This window comes from Sphaerodactylus townsendi, linkage group LG01, assembly GCF_021028975.2.
Source record: "Sphaerodactylus townsendi isolate TG3544 linkage group LG01, MPM_Stown_v2.3, whole genome shotgun sequence".
NCBI lineage: Eukaryota > Metazoa > Chordata > Lepidosauria > Squamata > Sphaerodactylidae > Sphaerodactylus > Sphaerodactylus townsendi.
Window position 1 is genome coordinate 31,102,156 of NC_059425.1, and position 19,960 is coordinate 31,122,115.

The 19,960-nt window shown below is 45.6% G+C and overlaps 1 protein-coding gene across 1 annotated transcript in view; it reads left to right on the forward strand.

The window, feature by feature from the left end:
* Window positions 1–19,960, forward strand: part of EPHX2 (epoxide hydrolase 2) — an 87,019-nt gene that overhangs the window by 8,713 nt on the left and 58,346 nt on the right. The window contains exons 2-5 of the mRNA XM_048516744.1: window positions 7,839–7,923; window positions 11,113–11,272; window positions 12,550–12,740; window positions 17,290–17,412. Coding sequence (XP_048372701.1) covers window positions 7,839–7,923; window positions 11,113–11,272; window positions 12,550–12,740; window positions 17,290–17,412 — 559 coding nt within the window. The remainder of the gene's footprint in view (window positions 1–7,838; window positions 7,924–11,112; window positions 11,273–12,549; window positions 12,741–17,289; window positions 17,413–19,960) is intronic.

Here is a 19,960-nt window from a genome sequence, read left to right on the forward strand (position 1 = left end):
ACCCCCAAACAGCATCACTTTCAATGGTGCTTAAACTAGGGAGCTCAGATTCTTCTTTTAAATCCACCTTAAAGGGAGAATCTGGGGTCTCCGGTTTAAGCACCATTGAAAGTGATGCTGTTTGGGGGTGGATTCTCCCCCACCCTGAAACAACATCACTTTTGAGGGTTGGAGATTTAGATGAAACAAATACCAGATTCAGCCAGAATCTGGGCAAATTTGGGCACATTTGGACAAAAAGTGTCCAATTATGTCCTGCCCAAATGTGAATGCAAGGTATTTGGGCTTTTGGGGGGGGGGTATTTTTGGAAGTGCTGGCTCAGAGGGAGGGCATTTTAAAGCTAACAGCACCATGATTTCAGGGCATCATCCAGAGACTGCCCTGATGATACCACCCAAGTTTGGTGATGTTTGGTTCAGGGGAAGCAAAGTTATGGACGCCCAAATGGAATGCCCCCAACCCCATTGTTTTCAATGGGAGCTAACAGTAGATGGGGGCTACCCATTTGAGGGACCATAACCTTGCTCCCCCTGAACCTAACTTCACCAAACTTGTGTGGAATCATAAGAATAGTTACCAGATGATACCCTGAAATTTTGGTGTCACTAGCTTTAAAAATACACCCCTTCCAGGCACCCCAAGAAATTTGCCCAAGATTCTTTGTTTTGCAGTGACTTTGCTCCATTGTAGCCAATGGGGAATTTCTGAGGCAGGCTGCACATTTCTGAAGATAGAGGCACCAGACTTTCAAGGTGGCTCCAGGAAGCCCTCCTGGTAAAAGCAAGGAACCAACCAAATAAGCCTTTTGGGGGTCCATAAAATTGAACCCTCAGAAGCAAAGGTCTCTATGCCTGGATGCTATTACCAGGAGGGCCTCCTGAGCCACCTTGAAAGTCTGGTGCCTCTGTCTTCAAAAATGTGCAGCCTGCCTACACACTCAGAAATTCCCCATTGGCTACAATGGAGCAAAGTCACTGCAAAACAAAGAATCTTGGGCAAATTTCTTGGGGTGCCTGGAAGGGGTGTATTTTTAAAGCTAGTGATACCAAAATTTCAGGGTATCATCTGGTAACTATTCTTATGATACCACCCAAGTTTGGTGAAGTTTGGTTCAGGGGGAGCAAGGTTATGGTCCCTCAAATGGGTAGCCCCCATCTACTGTTAGCTCCCATTGAAAACAATGGGGATGGGGGCACCCTCTTTGGGGGTCCATAACTTTGCTTCCCCTGAACCAAACATCACCAAACTTGGGTGGTATCATCAGGACAGTCTCTGGATGGTACCCTGAAAATTTGGTGTTGCTAGCCTTAAAAATGCGCTCCCTGCAGGCCAAAACGTAAAAAACACTACAAAAATTAAAAATCACACAAACGACCTTGAAATGGTGGTGCCCCCCACGTGACCAAATGGGGGGCGCCCGGGGACATAGGGTACCCCCTGTCCCTAGGCAGAAACGCCACTGCGCAGGGTTGTTGTGAAGGTAAAATGGAGGACAAGAGGGTAATGTAATCTACTTTGGGAGGAAAGCAGAGTAATAATATATCAAAATACTTTTTAAAATATGCACCTAATCCTTACTAGATACATTTAATTTAACCTGGTATGAAGGCAATTAACTATCACGGTTTTCCCTCAAACAATCCTGGGAAATTATAGTTTAGTGAAAAAGTGCTGAGCTGTCAGACAGTCTAGTAGTTTGACATATCCCTTCATGGATACAGTTTCCCTCTGATCTTATTTTTTAAATGGGAAGAACCATTGAGCTTGTAGATGCTTCTCCATAAGCCTGTGTAAACTGTTTGTGTTTTCCACCATTGTGCATCACAGAGATCCTGTTGGACTCCTGTGACACCAGTACAGATCGGAAGCAGATTAGGACTAAACAAGACCCTGCTTTCCATATTCAAGTCGAAGGCTGGCTGTGGCACTCTGGGAGAAAGACCCTCTTTTTCTGTGCCAGTCTGTGGCCGAAAAACAACACTCTACAAATGATGTGTGTCTAAAACTGCCTGTTTGCCAGGCCATCCTGCTTCTAATGGCCAGCTACCCCTGTGGTATTCTCTATGCTTAATCACAATCTTAAAATCCCAAATTGGAGACAAAAGGCTTATTGCTGGAGTTGCTTTAGAGCAAGTTAGTATTCACTAAACCCCTTTGTTCTAGATCACTGTTGCATCGGTTCTGTGCCTTGTGACTGCTTTTGGAAAGAGATGTAACTGGTGTGCCTTGAGCACATCAAATGACTTCACAGCTGATGCTGGCTTCAGTCGCCCTTTGTCCTTCATCACCCTGAAGGAAGTCCTCCTGACCATGGAAAGTTTATCAGTGGAATAAAATCTACTAGGAAAATCTGTAAACAGCCATGGTACTCTATTAGCTGGCTTCTCTCTTCTTTCCTTTCCCCCTTCCTTGTCTCTTTTCCTTCCTTTCCTTTTTCTTTCCCCCTTTTTCTTCTCTCCCTCTCTTTCCCACTTCCCTTTTGTTCTTTCCCCCTTCTCATTCTGTTGCCATCCCAGTGAAGTAGCTGACCACTGCAGAGCAGACTAATGATGTCCTGTTATCACCATGTGGGAATGTTTTTTTCCCCTTTTAGGTGTTAGGATAATTAGGTTACCTTTTGGGGCACCATCAATAGACACAATAGGATATATGGTTTAATCAGATTGGGCTTCTGTGATTTTAAATTGTATATTATACATCTTAGGAATATTGTGTTAACACACACAGTGGAGCCTGGTCTTGCTGGGAAAGACCATTGAAAATAAATGAATGAATAAACATGTAAAGAGACTCTCTTCCATGTCCTATAAGAAGATCTGCACTAAACAATATTGTTGGCTCTGTCTGGGAAGAACCGATTAGCAGCAGAGATCTCCAGAATTTATCAGTTAAACGTGATTTATAACCTTTAACTTTTGTAATACAGAACAGTGGCAGTTCTCTGAACTATTAACCAGCAAACCAGACAGAGTTCCAGTAGAACTTTTAAAGTTTTATTGAAAAAAGAAAGGTGCTTTTTATTGAGCAAGACAGAAAAAAAAATACAGGAATGGAAAAGTTAACCCTTTCTGTAAAGATAAATGCTAGAATTATCAATGTTGCTAGCACTGCTTAATCTTGCTAAAGCAAGCAATAGTTTTTAAAAGCAACCCAGATTTCAGCTTTTGTCTCACTGCTTTTAGGGATTTTCACAAAATCTAAGCTGCCCAAGAAGTTTCACCCAGAGATCTCACCTGTTCTGAGACTTTCATCCAGAGAAATCTGATTTGCTCTTCAACAGGAGTGCCTATTTATAGGAAAATCTTACCTTTCTCTAAATCTGATCTGTTATAATCCTGTGGTTACATCTTGATATCTGATTGGTTATAACTAAATATGAGAAGCGGCTTAATTGCAAATAAGCCCATCCGCAGGAGCATATGAGTTACATCTGATACAGCAAGATAAGACCAAACTCTTAACCTCTGTTAAAAAACAGTTAATCTAACTTTTGTTCCGTAACATTTTCAACAAACTGCCAAAGATTAGAGTAGCTCTAAGCAACAGCATTCATTTCCATTTGAAAAATGCTTGAACTCTCGGTTAACCTGCAGATTCAGCAAGGAAAGTGTAGTGATATCAGTGGTATTGCTACAAGCAAAAGGCAGAATTATCTGCTGTTTTAGGAAGAATTACAGTCTGTCTGGGGTTCCTGCTTGGCTTTTGCTGCCAAAGAGGATAGGATAAAAATGCCCTGATTCTTAAGGCTTTCTCAGATGCATGTCAAGACAGACAATCTCATATTCCTAAGAAAGGATTGTGCCTGTCTCAATCCAGGCTGCTATCCTTAAAGAAGAATATAGGGTGCACTTTGGCTGTGGTTGTATCCTTGAAACCTTAATCCCTCTCTTAATAACCCATTAGCATCATAGAATGTTAAAATTGGAAGAGACCACAAGGGCAATCCAGGCCAGTCCCCTGCCATGCAGGAACACACAATCACTCCATCCAACCTCTGTTTAAAAACCTTCCAAAAAGGAGACTCCGCCACCCTCCAAGGCAGTGTATTCCACTGTCAAACAGCCCACTGTCAAACATTGCATGTGGTTAACTAGGATGGGGATGACCACTTGCTGCGGGGGTCTTTGTGTTCTCAGTTCTTGAGGCACGTTATGTCAAAATGCTGTTGACTTCTGTTGCTTGAGGGCTTTGAGTTTTCATTGAAGAACCTTCTCTGTAAGCAAGTGTGGCCGTCTATAGATTTGATTGTTCTGGCCAGTCCTTTTCAGCGCTATTAACTTGTTGCCAAGGCACATCGGTTAGAGTGGAATAAGAAGCCTCCTCTGGTAATGTCAGCAACTCTTGTAGGAATTATGCCCTGATCTGTTCAGATGAGAGTCTGCTCTGGGCTTTAGTTTATTCTACAATACAGGAATTAAGTGTACAAAACAGAATGTCCAGGCAAATATACTTTAAGTGCATACTTTACAAAAATCCCTTTAGCTCTTGAGAGTAGGGATTGGTAGCGTCTGTACCCATGAGCCCTGGTGGCATAACAAATTGTACTGTCTAGGATTTGCAGCTGTCAGAGATGGCATTCCTGGGAATACCAGTTGCTTGAGGCTAAAAGGAGTAGGCTGTTCTTGCCTGAGGCCTACGTTCAGAAGCATCTGCCTGGTTGATGGCAGAAATCGGATACTGGACCAAGTGAACCTTTTCTCTGATTGGCAGGGCTGCATTGTAGTGAACTTCACCCTCGTATGCTAATGTGGTTGGCTAGGTTAACACTAGGCTCAGCTGGCAGAGTACAGGGATCTTGTCTTGCTTTGGCCGTATAGTATTATTTCCTCCCTGCTCTCCTTCCCTGCTATACCTTTCATCTTATATTTATAACCTTAAAGGCGTCTGTCTCCCTTCATAGAATCATAGAGTTGGAAGAGACCCTAAGGGCCATCAAGTCCAACCCCCTACCATGCAGGAACACACAATCAAAGCACTCCTGACAGATGGACATCCAGCCTCTCTTTAAAAACTTCCAAAGAAGGAGGCTTCATCACACTCCGAAGTAGTACATTCCACTGTTGAACAGCCCTTACTGTCAGGAAGTTTTTCCTGATGTTTAGGTGGAATCTCTTTTCCTTCACCTTGAACCCATTACTCCTGGTCCTAGTCTCTGGAGCAGTAGAAAAACAAGCTTGATCCCTCACCTGTACTCCCCCTTGATTGATACGTTTCTTAGGCAGGCCATTCTTATCTTAACTGGCAGGGTATAAATAAAACAAAATCAGGCAGTTATATTCTCCATCTCCCCATCCTCACCTGTTGCAGAATTCAAAGCAGATCTGAGCATCACATTGCCAAAATGTCCCTGCAAGTGCAAGGAATTAAATGCCAGATGGAAAGGCTAGAAATTCATTTATAGGGCGATGGTTCTTACGGTTTTATTTTTATTTGCTCTTACGCGGTGAGCTGTCTTGAACAAGTTTGGGGAGAGATGGCATCTACATTTCATTACGATAAATTTAGCCAACTTGCACCCACGAGTAGATCTTGGATCAAGCTGATAGTGATATTGCCTTAATTACAAATTATTAGAAAGGATTACCTTGTTTAGAAAATGGCATTCGATATACTTACCATGTTTTTGTTATATAAGGTCTCTTATATAACAGCAGTGGGAGCAGCAGTGGCATAGGAGGTTAAGAGCTCGTGTATCTAATCTGGAGGAACCGGGTTTGATTCCCTGCTCTGCCGCCTGAGCTGTGGAGGCTTATCTGGGGAATTCAGCTTAGCCTGTGCACTCCCACACACGCCAGCTGGGTGACCTTGGGCTAGTCACAGCTTCTCGGAGCTCTCTCAGCCCCACCTACCTCACAGGGTGTTTGTTGTGAGGGGGGAAGGGAAAGGAGATTGTAAGCCCCTTTGAGTCTCCTACAGGAGAGAAAGGGGGGATATAAATTCAAACTCTTCTTCTTCTCTTCTTATTGATGGAGACATTTCGCATCCTGAAAGAAAATGGTGTGGGGGAGGGGGGAAGACCTGTCATTTTTTTTTCATCACTATAACTAATCCATTTTGTGCTTCCAGAAAGAGTTTTGAATTCTTTTAGCTAATATGCTCCTAACAGAATGGTTTTGTTGCAAATATGGCTCTTTGTAAATTGGTATGAAGTAATGCACATTGGGGCACAGAATCCTAACTTCACAGGTATGCTTAATGGGATTTGAAGTGGTGATAAATGACTAGGGAAGGAACCTGGAGGTTGCAGTAGCTTTGTCTTCATGCTTGGCTACGGCTGGAGATAAGAGCCATGCTTACAATTCTTAGCACTGGAAGATATAACGGCTCATATTGTAATACTGTTGTATAAACCTATAATGGAATTGCTTTCAAAATTCTGCATACATTTTCTCGTTACCCTGATTCAAATCATAAAGCTGGAAAGGATGCAGGAAAATGTCAACCTGGGTGATCCGGGGACTAACTAAAGCACATTTCCATTGAGCAAATCAGTAGGATGGGGAAGCAATTTCCATCATGCTTTTTGGAGGTACCTGGTTGATCACTGTGGAAACGAAATGGTGTGATCTGGCTGGGCTGTTCTTATGTGTGTGGCAAACTATCTCTGATTAGATTAGCGATGTCACAGATCTTTGCAGCTTTCAAGTTTGGTTCACAGTATAGCGCTGGTTGATACTGCTTTGATTGGCATATAATTGTCTGACCCCCTTAGCTGCTTTCTTGGTGCACACTCAGAGTTCAGGCCTCTTATTGTCTGCTGCTTTCCTGCCAACCACAAACAGCTCCTCCCATCTCATGTTCTCTGTGTGTCCCTTGTTCGGCGTTCTTTCCCCTGCAGCAAGGCCTTCATGTTTTCCCCAATTTCCCCCAGAGCCCTTCGGGGATGGGGCGGTATAAAAGTTCCAAAAATAAATAAAATAAATAAATTTCTTTCTCAGCTTTGTGCATGTACGAACAGGACTCCCATATGTGGGCACTGAAACATAAAGGCATGTTGTCTGCAAATCCCTCTATATGCCAATAAAGACTTGGTGCTATGTACACACGCCTCTCCTCCTTCAGAAAATGCTGGTTGTGTGCTAGTATCCCTGCAGTTGTGTGCTACATGAAGTGTGGAAATGCTTCCACTTTCCTGCACAGTTTTTAGGAAGCTAGTTTTGTCTGCAATGCCCAAGCAGTGCTTGAATCATAGAATAGAATAGAATCATAGAGTTGGAAGAGACCACAAGGACCATCAAGTCCCACCCCCTACCATGCAGGAACACACAATCAAAGCGCTCCTGACATATGATAATCCAGCCTCTGTTTAAAAACCTCCAAAGAAGACTCCACCACACTCAGAGGTAGTGCATTCCACTGGTGAACAGGCCTGTCAGTCAGAAAGTTCTTCCTAACATTTAGGTGGAATCGCTTTTCCTGCACCTTGACTCCATTACTCCAGGTCCTAGTCTTTGAGGCAGCAGAAAACAAGCTTACTCCCTCTTTGACATGACATCCCTTCAAATATTTAAATATACCTATCGTGTCTCCTCTTAACCTTTGCTTCTCCAAACTAAACATCCCCTAGGTCTCTCTTCATAGGGCATGGATTCCAGACCTTTTACCATTTTGGTTGCCCTCCTCTGGACACGTTCCAGCTTATCAATATCCTTCTTAAATTGCGGCGCCCAGAACTGAACACAGTACTCTAGGTGAGGTCTGACCAATGCAGAGTAGAGTGGTACAGTTACTTCCCTCAATCCAGACACTGTACTCTTATTGATGCATCTTAGAATTGCATTGGCTGAAGCGTGGCCATCTTCAGTCCTAACTTTGTTTTTTGACTTTTATCTTCTAGAAACTTCTTCCAAGATGTCATTGTACAAGGAGGTCAGGATGGGCCTTTCTCCAAAGCAATGTGTGGTCAAATCGGACAGACTCAGGTAAGACTCATCTTTTGGGGGGTGAGGAAGAGAGCTCTGTCATAGAGCTGCTGCTGTCCGTACCTGTGGTTCTAGCTTTAATTCCTGACCTCTCCAGTTTCAAAGCATCTCAAATAGCAAGGCTGTAATTTAGTGTTGATTTAGGGGTAGGATGATACCAGACTGCATTGGACAGACTCTTTATACCACTCATGATGTCACACAAACCCAAGGGGCAGTAGAAGCTGAAAGAAATTTCCGCTGTCTTCCTTATGCAGGCTGCAAACACATGCATATGGACTTTTGAGACGCCCAGGATATATAGACGGATGATTGGTAGTGAGGATAGGAAAGGGCACCGAGGGAAGAATGGGTGATATTTGCTGGTCCAGAAGAGGTCCAAGGGAATGAGAGACAGTGACCAGCACTGCTCCCAGGAAATGACATCAGACACAAGGAGAGAGGTCCAGTGGCAATTTCTCATAGGTCTTGGGGGTCCAGTAATAGGAAAAATTGTCCCTCTGACTTTGATAAGAAGAGCAGTTTTTCTAGGACAAAGCAAATTTCTGTTTCCAGGCATGTACAGTGCTCTGGGGAAAGCCTTTATTGGATTAAGATCTTTGAGTGCCCAAATCTTGAGGAGTTTTGGGCAGTTGAAACAAAGAAACTCTGGAAAGTTGGTGTCCCTTAATAACTGGACATTTCGGATAAAAGAGTGCAAAATGGTTTAGCCACTTTGCTAATGAAATCAAAGTGTGGATATTTGAAAGTTCTTTGTGAGACCGGTGCCAGACAAATGGTCTCAAGGTTGGGGTGTTGTTATCCAGATTCGAGCAGCTGAGCCTTCAAAGATGGCTTTGCCTGAAGCTATGCATTCTCACATTGGGAGAGGAAAGACTGATGTCATTTGTCAGGCAAACCCCTTTGATTTCAAAGTCCTTGAGTTAAGATTTGGCATCCATCTTAATCTTGCTGTGCTCCATAAATTTAGGCTGTCTGTGATATCAAGAAATTTCAGAAATGCCCTGTCCTCCAGTCTGGCTATAGGCTTACACAACAACACCTTAGCTTCCAAGATCTGATGAGATCAGGCTATACTATGCCACCTTCCCTTCTCTCTGTACTTATATGTATTTGAAATGATGCAACTCTCCTTTAATTTTGTTGTGTCATTGATTATGTATAGAACAATTGATTATCACAGAACGCAACACATTGGTGTCATTTATGGGGAAGTCTATACTAGAGGCAAAAATAACCCCAATGTATGGCTAGAAGTGAAATCAGACACTGAAGAAGCTAAGTGAAAGCGCAGCTAAACGCGTGTTGCGTTCTGTGATAATCGATTGATTTCATTGATCTTATCACGCTATTCACCGTCCCATGTGTACAGAGTGCAAGTTGGCAATTCAATAGAAGGCAAATGAAAGGACAGGAGAGTGACTGTTTATTATCAAAAAGTTGTGAGATGATCCACGGGACAGGGCATTAGTGGATTCTGGACTGCCTATACAGGATATTGCACTCGTTGCAAGGACTGATCCTTTCCTGCATGTCAAAGAGAACGAAATAAAGAGTGGTATTATATTGAGATAATTGCAATAAGTTAGATATTTAATAAGCTAGTTATTGGTGTTAGTTCACGGTATAGAAACTTATATAAGTGATTTATACAGTGATTTATTATGATTTATTATGATACAAATACAGTGATTGATTATGATACATAGTTGTTGTGTTTGGTGTGCAATGTTGTTTCTTCTCCTTGACATTGATTATGTATAAAACATGCCCTCACCCTTCCTAGATATGCCTGGGAGGCACAATACTGAACCAATAAGAAGAAGAGTTTGGATTTATATCCCCCCTTTCTCTCCTGTGGGAGACTCAAAAGGGTTTACAATCTCCTTTCCCTTCCCGGCTCACAACAAACACCCTGTGAGGTGGGTGGGGCTGTGAGAGCTCTGAAGATCTGTGATTAGCCCAAAGTCACCCAGCTGGCATGTGTTGGAGTGCACAAGATAATCTGATTCACCAGATAATCCTCCACACCTCAAGTGGTATAGTGGGGAATCAAACTCAGTTCTCCAGATTAGAGTGCACCTGCTCTTAACCACTCCCCCATGCAGGCAGCTCTTGAGAAGCATACCAAGCTTGGTGGACCATCAAGTTGATTTGACTCAGTGGTCTGTCAGGAGTCAAGGGAACTGAAAAAGTTTGGAGAGGTTTAATCTGTAGCTGTGAGGCAGACCACCCCTCTGCCAACCTCTTTCCCCTGAGCCGGAGGACATCTTGTGGGTGTTTCCCACGCTGTACTCGGAGAGGCAGGAAATGACCCAAAACTTCAGCTGGTATGGTACATTTGATTATGACCTGAATTCAAATTCCTCCCCTCTCAAAAGCCTCACTGTATGACCATGCGCTGGTTTCCTTCTCTTTGTCTAATCTTTTTGAAACATTCTTGTTGTTTCAGAATGCAGTGTAATAAAATCAAGGCACATTGAGTTCTCTCTAGGGCAGTGGAACATCTTGCATCCTAAAGAATGTTCCCTCCAACCTAAATGTTTCCTTCCATTAGCCACTTAATGTTTCCTTCCATTAGCCCAGCCACTTAAGCTAGGGAAGGCTTCCGACTTTGCTCAGTGGAGTAGCAGGATGCAGGCTATTTACAAATTAAGGGAAACCAGTTATTGACATCAAGGTCTACATGAAGTGTTTAATTTCCAGAGTTCAATAAAAGGATTCAAAATCCTAATAGAAGTTGGTCTAGAATTGTTCTCCTCCCCATTTTTCTTTCATAAGCACTCTAGGGAATTGAGCAGACTGAGAGACGCCGTCCTAAACTCCTGCAGAAACATACGAGATAGACTGTCCTTCAGAGAAATCTGCATCCCAGTCTTTTGAAGTTGGCCATTTCATCCTTTTCCTTGGTCCTTTTCAAAAGTTATTTATTATTTGGGCAGGGACATGGTAGAACTGGGGAGGTGGTGTCATGCAACGCATGGCAAAAGTTTTGGGTGTACCGTGTTTGCCACTGGTGGTCTTTGCATGGGATTCTTGTGCAGCCGTGCTATTTGTGCAAAATTTCTTTACTCAGTCATTATTCCTAATTGAAAAGTCCCTGATAATGACCCTCCCTGTATTTCTCTCCCACGTCTTTAATTTTTTTAAAAAATGCCAATACATTTTAACTTGATGTGCCTAATTCAGCTTATGGCCAAGTTGGACGAAGACTGCAAGAAAGCGGCTGCTGCCTCCAGACTCTCCCTCCCAGAGAAGTTCTCCATTGGTCAGGCTTTTGAGGAGATGGCAAATGAAGAATCACTGAACACAGCTGTTCTGCAAGCAGCCCTGACTCTGCAAAACAATGGTAACGGTTTGCATTGTTGAAAGGGATGCTAGGGGGCAAGGCAGAAAACATCTGCTGTTTTCTTTTGTCCTTGATAAATCTGTGAGTGAAGATATAATAGTGCGAAGAAGGCTTTTTTGAGAGTCTGCATTTGTGTTGTTGGGAAAAGAGTTGCAGCGATATTGGGGACTGCCCAAAAGACCATTCAGTGGGTTTAAATCGAGCCTGAACTCCTAGAAGCTAAAATGACCAAGCTGAGGCTATCATACTTTGCTCACATTATGAGAAGACGAGTATCATTAGAAAAGATAATAATGCTAGGAAAAATGGCAGGTAAAGAGGAAGACTCAGCTATGAGATGGCTGGAGCTTCCTCAACTGAATCAATCCAGTTAACAAGACCTGAGCAAGGCTGTTAATAATGGTGCATTTTGGAGGTCATTGATAAAGCTAGGAAATGTTCATAGGGTTACAATAAGTCAGAAGCAATTTGATGGCACTTAACACACACTGTGTGGTGGGAATCTTGGGTGAGAGGCATATAAACCATTCTGCATTCAGTCTTGGTTTAAATACCCTCTTATGATCAGGAGATGCACTTAATTTTGAATTACTTATTGGGAAGATAGCTTAGTTCTTTTGCAACTTTTTATTTTAGCAATTTGAAACACGATTCTATTAAAGCAAGTAAAACATAAGAGTACAGAAGTAAATGGTTTGATACATTTGTACTTGGGAGATTAAGGAACAAAGGGATCAATTCAAAGAAAGAAAAAAAGTTACTTTATGCTTGACTGTATATATGTTCACTTAGTAGTGAAGGAGGTAGGGTGTTTCCAGTGAGTTTGTGACAAAACTCCTGAGAATATCAAAACATCTTGGTAAGGACTGGGTAAGACCACATTGTAAGGTAACCTGTGCCATTTCTAACCTAAGTGACCAGAGGAATTACTTTCATTCATCTTTCAGTGAGAGAAGTTCCCAGTCTGTTTATATGTATGTACCCTGTTTCCCCGAAAATAAGACATCCCCTGAAAATAAGACGTAGTAGAGGTTTTGTTGAAGTGCTAAATATAAAGCGTCCCCCGAAAGTAAGACTGTCTTATTTTCGGGGAAACAGGATACATGCGAAATGTGCCAGTACAACATACAGTTCTGCATAGCAAGAATAATGCACATTGTGTGCCTTAACTGTGAGGCAGAATGGCCGTTCTCTTTGACATGCAGACTGCGCAGAGCCCTATCCTGCCTTCATTTCTATTAAATTGCCAACTGAGCCTCCCCCATCCAACCTTTCAGGTTTCAAGATTGCTGTCCTTACAAACAACTGGATTGACGACACCCCCCTGCGACACAGCACGGGGCACATGCTCTGTCTGCTGCAGAAGTACTTTGATGCAGTGATTGAGTCCTGTCGAATTGGGCTGCAGAAACCAGATCCCAAGATCTATGAGTATACTCTGAAGGTGCTGAAGGCCCAACCTCAGGAGGCAAGTTGCTCACTGCTTTCACCATTGGTCTGTTGTGGAGGCGGGCCGGTTTATTCCTTTGTGGGTGACTCGGCGATGTGGAGTTGCTTTTTTTGAGGTACCGTGGGAGTGAAACCATTAGTGTTGGCTCAAGATCTTGAGTGAAACCATTGTGGGTGGAGAATTGGGCTCTGTTCCTTATGATCTGGGTTCAGATCCTCATATCGTATATGGCCTGGATGCTATTTCTAAAGAGTCCACAGGCTGTTCCATTAGATTCGTGATTCTACCTCCATGTCAATTGTAGCCACCCTAGAGGTAGCGGAATGCAACTTTCTCACATTCCTTTTGCCAAAAGAGCTAGGAAGAGTTGCTGCTTAGCTCCCTCTAGGGCAGGGGTCTGCAAACATCAACAAATACAACAGATGGGGTAAAAAGCCCAACCTGTGAGCACAAAGAAACAAGTAAAACAAGTGCATACTCCATATTCAAACAAGGACCAGAGGTAACTTAGGAAGAGATTAAATAACTGGCTGGCTCGACAGAGAAAGCCCGGTGGAACAGCTGTCTTTTGCAGGCCCCGCGGAACTGGGACAGACTCTGCAGGGCCCGAATTTCACTAGGAAGTGCATTCTATCAGGCTGGGGCCGGGGCCATAAAATCCCTGGCCTATGTCGAAGCCAGCCAAATAGTTCTGGGGCCCAGGACCACTAACAAATTCCCCTCCACAGACCAGAGTGGTCTCTGAGGGCAATATGGGGAGAGGCAGTCATCCCGTGTCTTACGGTCAGGGCTGTCTGCCAGGCTGTGGACTTCCCCCCATCCCAATATCCAGTTCCAGGTTTTCCCATTATCCTTTAAAAAAGTGGATAGTTATGGCTGACTGCAAGACATTCCAAGATGCTAGACTAAGAAAAATGTTTTGGGGTTGTTGTTTTTTTTTTTGCAAAATGGCCTTAACAGATTCTTGTAGTGAGAATTAGCTAGCCTCTTAATCCTGCTGGTGGAAAATGCTGTCAAGTGGGGACTGATTTAGGGCACTCCCGTGGGGTTTTCAGGCAAGAGATGTTCAGACTCGGCGAAGTCGCGCCCCCGGGTTTCGCATGTCTCCACCGATCACGAACCCAGGGCCGGGGGGGCGGTGTTGCGCTGTTCATCCGTGATTCTATTCCCTTCAGGGCAGCCCCCGTCCCGGAGGTCACCGGCATAGAGTGTGTCGGCCTGGAGTGGTTGGCCTTGGAGAGGTTGGCTGTTCTCCTGGTGTACCGGTCGCCTAGCGCACCGAGACAGCCTGCCGCAGCTGCTGGAGGTGGTGGCGGACTGGGCGTTGCGGTTCCCCAGACTCATCGTCTTGGGGGACTTCAATGTCCATGCCGACACTGCCTCCTGTACAGCGGCTGCGGACCTAGTGTCATCCATGGCGACGCTAGGCCTCTCCTTGATAAATTCTGGCCCCACCCATGAGGCTGGGCACACGCTGGATTTGGTCTTCGGGTCGGGGATAGGTCTGGTCGTATCCTCTACTGACAGAGTGCCATGGTCCGACCATTTTGCCCTGAAGGTCCGGGTGGACATGCCGCGCCAAACCCGTCTAGGCGATGGGCTGATTTATGCCGCCCGCGCAGAGTTGTTGAGCCACTTGGTTGCCTGAATGCTCTGCGGGACCCTGAACCCAGCCGCACACTCGATGAGCAAGTGGAGGATTGGAACTCCGACTCTCCGCTGCCATCGATGTTGTTGCTCCCGGGCGTCCTCTACGCCTCAGCTTCCGGCGCGCCCATGGTATACAGAGGAGTTGCGCCGTATGAAGCGGGCTTAGACGCTCTAGAGCGGTATGGAGGAAATTCGTGACGAAGCAGCGAACATCTTATAGGACGCTTATGAAAGCCTATGAGATGGCGACGAAGGAGGCGAAGAGGACCTTCTTCTCCTCCTCTCTCGCGTCCGCCAGCTCACGCCCAGCGCAATTGTTTCGGTATAATTCGGTCATTGACCTCCGCATCGGAGAGGTCTTCAAATTCTCCATTTGATATCAGCCGTGGGGCTTTTATGAGCTTTTGCGGATAAGATCACGCCGCCCGCCACGACCTTCCATCCACGTTGGCTACAATTAGCTTAACTGGAGACTCCCTTGCCGCCTTCGGGGCCTTGTTTGACCCAGTTCTCCTGCTCTCTGAAGCCGCTGTCGACAGAGCCTTAGCTGCTGTTAGACCTACTACCTGTCCTCTGGATCCGTGCCCGTCCTGGCTTGTGAAAACCTGCCGGGCGGAGCTACGGCCCCATCTGTTGAGTATCATCAATGGTTCCCTTGAGCAAAGGAACCTTCCCGGATGGGTTGAAGGAGGCAGTGGTCCACCCACTCTTAAAAAGACCACCGTTAGATCCAGGAGATCTGGCCACCACCGCCCGTTTCGAATCTTTCGCTTCTGGGGAAGGTAATTGAGAGAGTGGTGCTGGAGCAGCTTCAAGGTTTTCTGGATGACACATCGGCTTTTGACCCCTTCCAGTCCGGCTTCCGTGCTGGGCATGGGACGGAGACTGTTCTCGTCGCCGTCACAGATACACTCCGCATCCAGCTTGACTAAGGCGGATCGGCACTGCTGCTTTTGTTAGATCTCACCGCGAGCGTTTGATGTGGTCGACCACGCATCTTTTGACCCACCGCCTGGCCGCCTCGAGTGCGGGGCACTGTCCTTCAGTGGATAACCTCGTTTCTCCCGGGCCGAATCAGTAGTGAGGTGCGGGGACCAGGCTTCCCGGAGGTGCCCACTACAATGTGGTGTGCCTCAGGGGGCATTATTGTCCCCGCTGTTATTTAACATCTACATGCGACCCCTTGCTCAGTTGGTGCGGAGTTTTGGGCTGATTTGTCACCAGTACGCTGATGACACTCAGCTCATTCTGTTGATGGAGGGGAGCAGCCGCCGCCCCTGCGGCTCTACAGCACTGTTTGGAGGCGGTAGCTGGTTGGTTGCGTCAGAGCAGGCTGAAACTGAACCCTTCGAAGACGGAGATCCTCTGGCTTGGCCGTGAAGGAGGGGAGGGAACTTTCCAACCGCCGGTATGGGAGGGGGCCACATTGGCACCGACCCCCTCCGTTCGCAGCCTGGGGGTCCACCTGGATTCAACTCTCTCAATGGAGATCCAGGTGGCCCATACAACCCGGGCTGCCTTTTTCCATCTCCGTCAGGCCCGGCGACTGGCCCCCTTCCTCTCCAGAGCGGATCTAGCCTCGGTGATCCATGCAACGGTCATCTCCAGACTTGACTATTGTAACTCGCTCTACGCGGGCCTTCCCTTGCGTTTGATCCGGCGATTAAAACTGGTTCACCATGCAGCAGCACGCCTGCTTACGGGCAGTACCTTTCGGGAGCACATTCAACCTGTGCTGCGGCAGCTGCATTGGCTTCCAGTAGAGTTCCGGATCATCTTCAAGGTGCTGGTATTGACCTTTAAGGCCATTCACGGCTTGGGACCATCGTATCTTCGAGACCGCATCACCCCATATGTCCCTAGGCGGCCTCTTCGTTCAGCGGAGGCCAACCTACTGGTGGTCCCTGGCCCCTCGGCAATGCGGCTGGCCTCCACACGGGCCAGGACCTTTACAGCCCTGGCCCCGGCCTGGTGGAACGCTCTCCCCCCAGCTGTCCGGGCCCTGCGGGACCTTGGAGAGTTCCGCGGGGCCTGCAAGACAGAGCTGTTCCGCCGGGCCTTCGGAGGATCCAGCCGCCAATAGTGCCCCGCTTTTGGCCTCTGACACCTAGGCCGTAATTACATCACTGAGACTCACCATGCCCCCTCCACCATGGGGTGGGAGGGTTTTATTTATTGATGCTGGACGCCACACTGCACTTTGAATCTTAACTTAAACTTAGATTTGGGTTTTAAATTGTAAATGTATTAGGAGTTTTACTGCTGTTTTTAAATGCTATTTAATACATTGTTTTTAAATGTTGTACACCGCCCAGAGCCCCCAGGGGATGGGGCGGTATAAAAATCGAACAAAATAAATAAAATAAATAAATAAGAGGTGGTTTGCCTCATCATCATGACCCTGGACTCCCTTGGTGGTTTCTCATCCAAATATTAGCCAGGGCTGACCTTGCTTAGCTTCCTAGATCTGACGAGATGAGGCTAACCTCATCAGGTTAGAGCGAAAAAAAGTTGTGTAGCCTCCTGACAAACTTGAGTTGCTATTGTAAACCCAGAGTGAGGTTCTGGTCCTCATGGCTGACAGCATCCTTTTGAAAGCACGTGAGCAATGTCTACTTCCTTCTCAAGCTCAAAGGACATGAGTAGACTGTGAGGAGGGAGGCCTGAATACCTGCTAGACTCCTTCCTATTGCTTAATTAAAGGCATCTTTCTTCCATTTTTCTCATAGAAGAATCACAATGTGAATCACAATGAATTATCACTTACACGGGTGGGGAAGACAGTTTTCCCAAGTGCGATATGTGGATTACATGAACACTTGAATAATGTGTGTTAAAGAAGCAGGAAGCCCTCTGAATAAACCGCTCAAGAAAGATTGTCCACTGATGCCTGAGTCTGACTGCTTTTTCAATCTAGGTTATTTTTCTGGATGACATTGGGGCTAACCTGAAGCCTGCTCGGGCGATGGGAATGGCCACCATTCTTGTGAAAGATGCTGACTCTGCATTAAAGGAGCTGCAAGATTTGACTGGGATTCAGGTGAGTGGCCAGGCTGCATAGCCCTGAGTACGGAGAGGTTTCTCTGGATCTTCTGGAAGGATGGTTCATGTAGTAGCTTAAAGGGGTGGGTGGGAACTGTTGCAGCTTCTGAAGGAAGGGGGGAAAGGAGCAATTCAAATGACCAAGAAATTGCTGTGCTTTCTTTGAGTAAGATTGGAAGGCTTGGGAGCTGTTGTTCTGGGAGGTTTATAAATATATCACTATTATATAGAAAATAAACAGATTTCTCTGAGCACTAAGTCTAATCCTATCATCCGACACAGAGTTGCTTCCTTCTAAGATCAATGGGGTTAGGTAGGTAGAACTGTCAGTGGGGTTAGGTAGGTAGAACTGTGCTTAAAATGGCCCTGCCGATCACCCAATGATATTAGGAATTGGCTGAGTTCGGAACAGGCAAAATGGGATGCTTTTCCTCACACAGGCTGTGATAAACCACTGCCATGAGGTCCATAGATGACCACTGGCTTCGATACCTTCAGAAAGGTATTAGTTTGGCCTACCAGTGAGTAGTATAGTATATGAAGGCTAAAAGTTGAAGGTGATATACTTCTTTGTGCTGATTCCTAGGCAGGGGAACATCAGAGGCAGGCTAGAAGAAGAAGAGTTGGTTTTTATACCCTGCTTTTCTCTTTTCCCCATCCTACAACAGTCACTTTGTTGGGACTGAGAGTTCTGAGAGAACTGTGACTAGCCCAATGCCACTCAGCAGGCTTCAAGTGGAGGAGTGGGGAATCAAACTTGGTTCTCCAGGTTGGAGACTGCTGCCCTTAACCGCTATACCACACTAGCTTCATGTACTGCTTCTCGGATTCTCTGCCACTTGAGCTGTGGAGGTTTATCTGGTGAACTAGATTAGCTTGTGCACTCCAACACATGCCAGCTGGGTGACCTTGGGCTTGTTACATCTCTCTCAGCCCCATCTACCTCTCAGGGTGTTTGTTGTGAGGGGGGAAGGGAAAGGAAATTGTAAGCCCCTTTGTGTCTCCTTACAGGAGAGAAAGGGGGGATATAAATCCAAACTCCTCCTCTTCCTCCTCCTCTTCTTCTTCTGTCTCAAACACTTTGTGACAAAGAGTGTCATGACCCTGGGAAGAGTTTGATGGTGGGACACCCTGTAGAGGATAAGGGAATAACCGCTTCAAGGGGCTGTACGGGACTGCTGATTGCAGCACGTCTGGCATCTTCACCTTGCCAACATTCCTCTCCAACTGGCTGACTCAAGCCTGTGAGGATCTTGTTACTGTGTCAGAGTGAAGCCTCTCTGGAACGCTTCTGTTGCTTGAAGCCTAACAACCTGCAGTGTTTTCCGCTAGTAAATGGGAGCTCATGTACCAGCTGATCGTTTGAAAGTGGATCCTTTTCATCCTTCTCCGTCTTCCACTTTCTCTGAAAAACTGACTTCCGTGGCTAATGGTTCACTCAGCAGTTCAAACATTGGCTCTTTTGCAAGGAGCAGCAGACTCGTCCCTTTGCACGCTCGGAAATGGGGTGGGCTGGGAAGATTCTTTAAAACAAATTCAAAGGGTGCTGTCAGAGGACAGGGTTGTTGGCTGGCAAGAGCCTTGCTGGGTCACTTCCCCCCACAGTGTCTTAGGCAGTGACCGGTTGAATGCATCCCAAATGCACCCTACCAACCAGAAGTGTAGGAATACTGCACTGAAAGCTGGAAGTTTTGTTTGGTCCTCCTGGTTAATAGCCATTGATAGAGCTATGTTCTGACAAAAACAGGAAATTAAGCAAAGCCCATTTGTATCATCTGGACTATACGCTGTTTATTTTTCTGTATGGGAATTTTAATGCAGAATTCAAAGGATCCTTGATTTTTCTCCCTTTTAAAGAAAGGCTATCTTCCAGACTTTATGACTGAGTATATATTTACAAAAATGGATTGGCTGTACATGCGGCTGGAGTGTATATGTTCCGTTTGATCAAGCCTTTTTGTGTTTTGGTTGTTGTGGGCTTTCCGGGCTGTGTGGCCGTGGTTTGGTAGATCTTGTTCCTAACATTTAGCCTGCATCTATGGCTGGGGTATCACAGAGAGAAGTGTGTTACACACTGATCTACCAGACCATGGCCACACAGCCCAGGAAGCCCACAACAACCAGTTGAATCCGGCTGTGAAACCCTTTTTGTGTATGTTTTAAAGAACTTCTAACCCACCTTTCCTATTGTGGCTTCTAGTCTCTTCCCCTGCCCCCAGTCATGTCATTCCTTACTTAACAGTGCCTATGCTGAAACAGCAGTTATTAGCCACCAAAACACTTCATTCCGAAGTCTACAAAATGTATATGGTGGAACCTCGGTTTTCGTGGGTAATCCGTCCGAAAAGAATTGATGAAAACCGAAACCGATGAAAACTGAGGCAAACTTTTCCATAGGAATCAATGTAAATCCAATTAATCCGTTCTAGGCACTCCAAAAAAACATACCAAAAACACATTTTTGGTGAATAAACATAGTGTTTAATGCTGAAAACAGTAACAAACAATAACACTAGGACCAGCTTCAGAGCCAGTTGACCAATGTC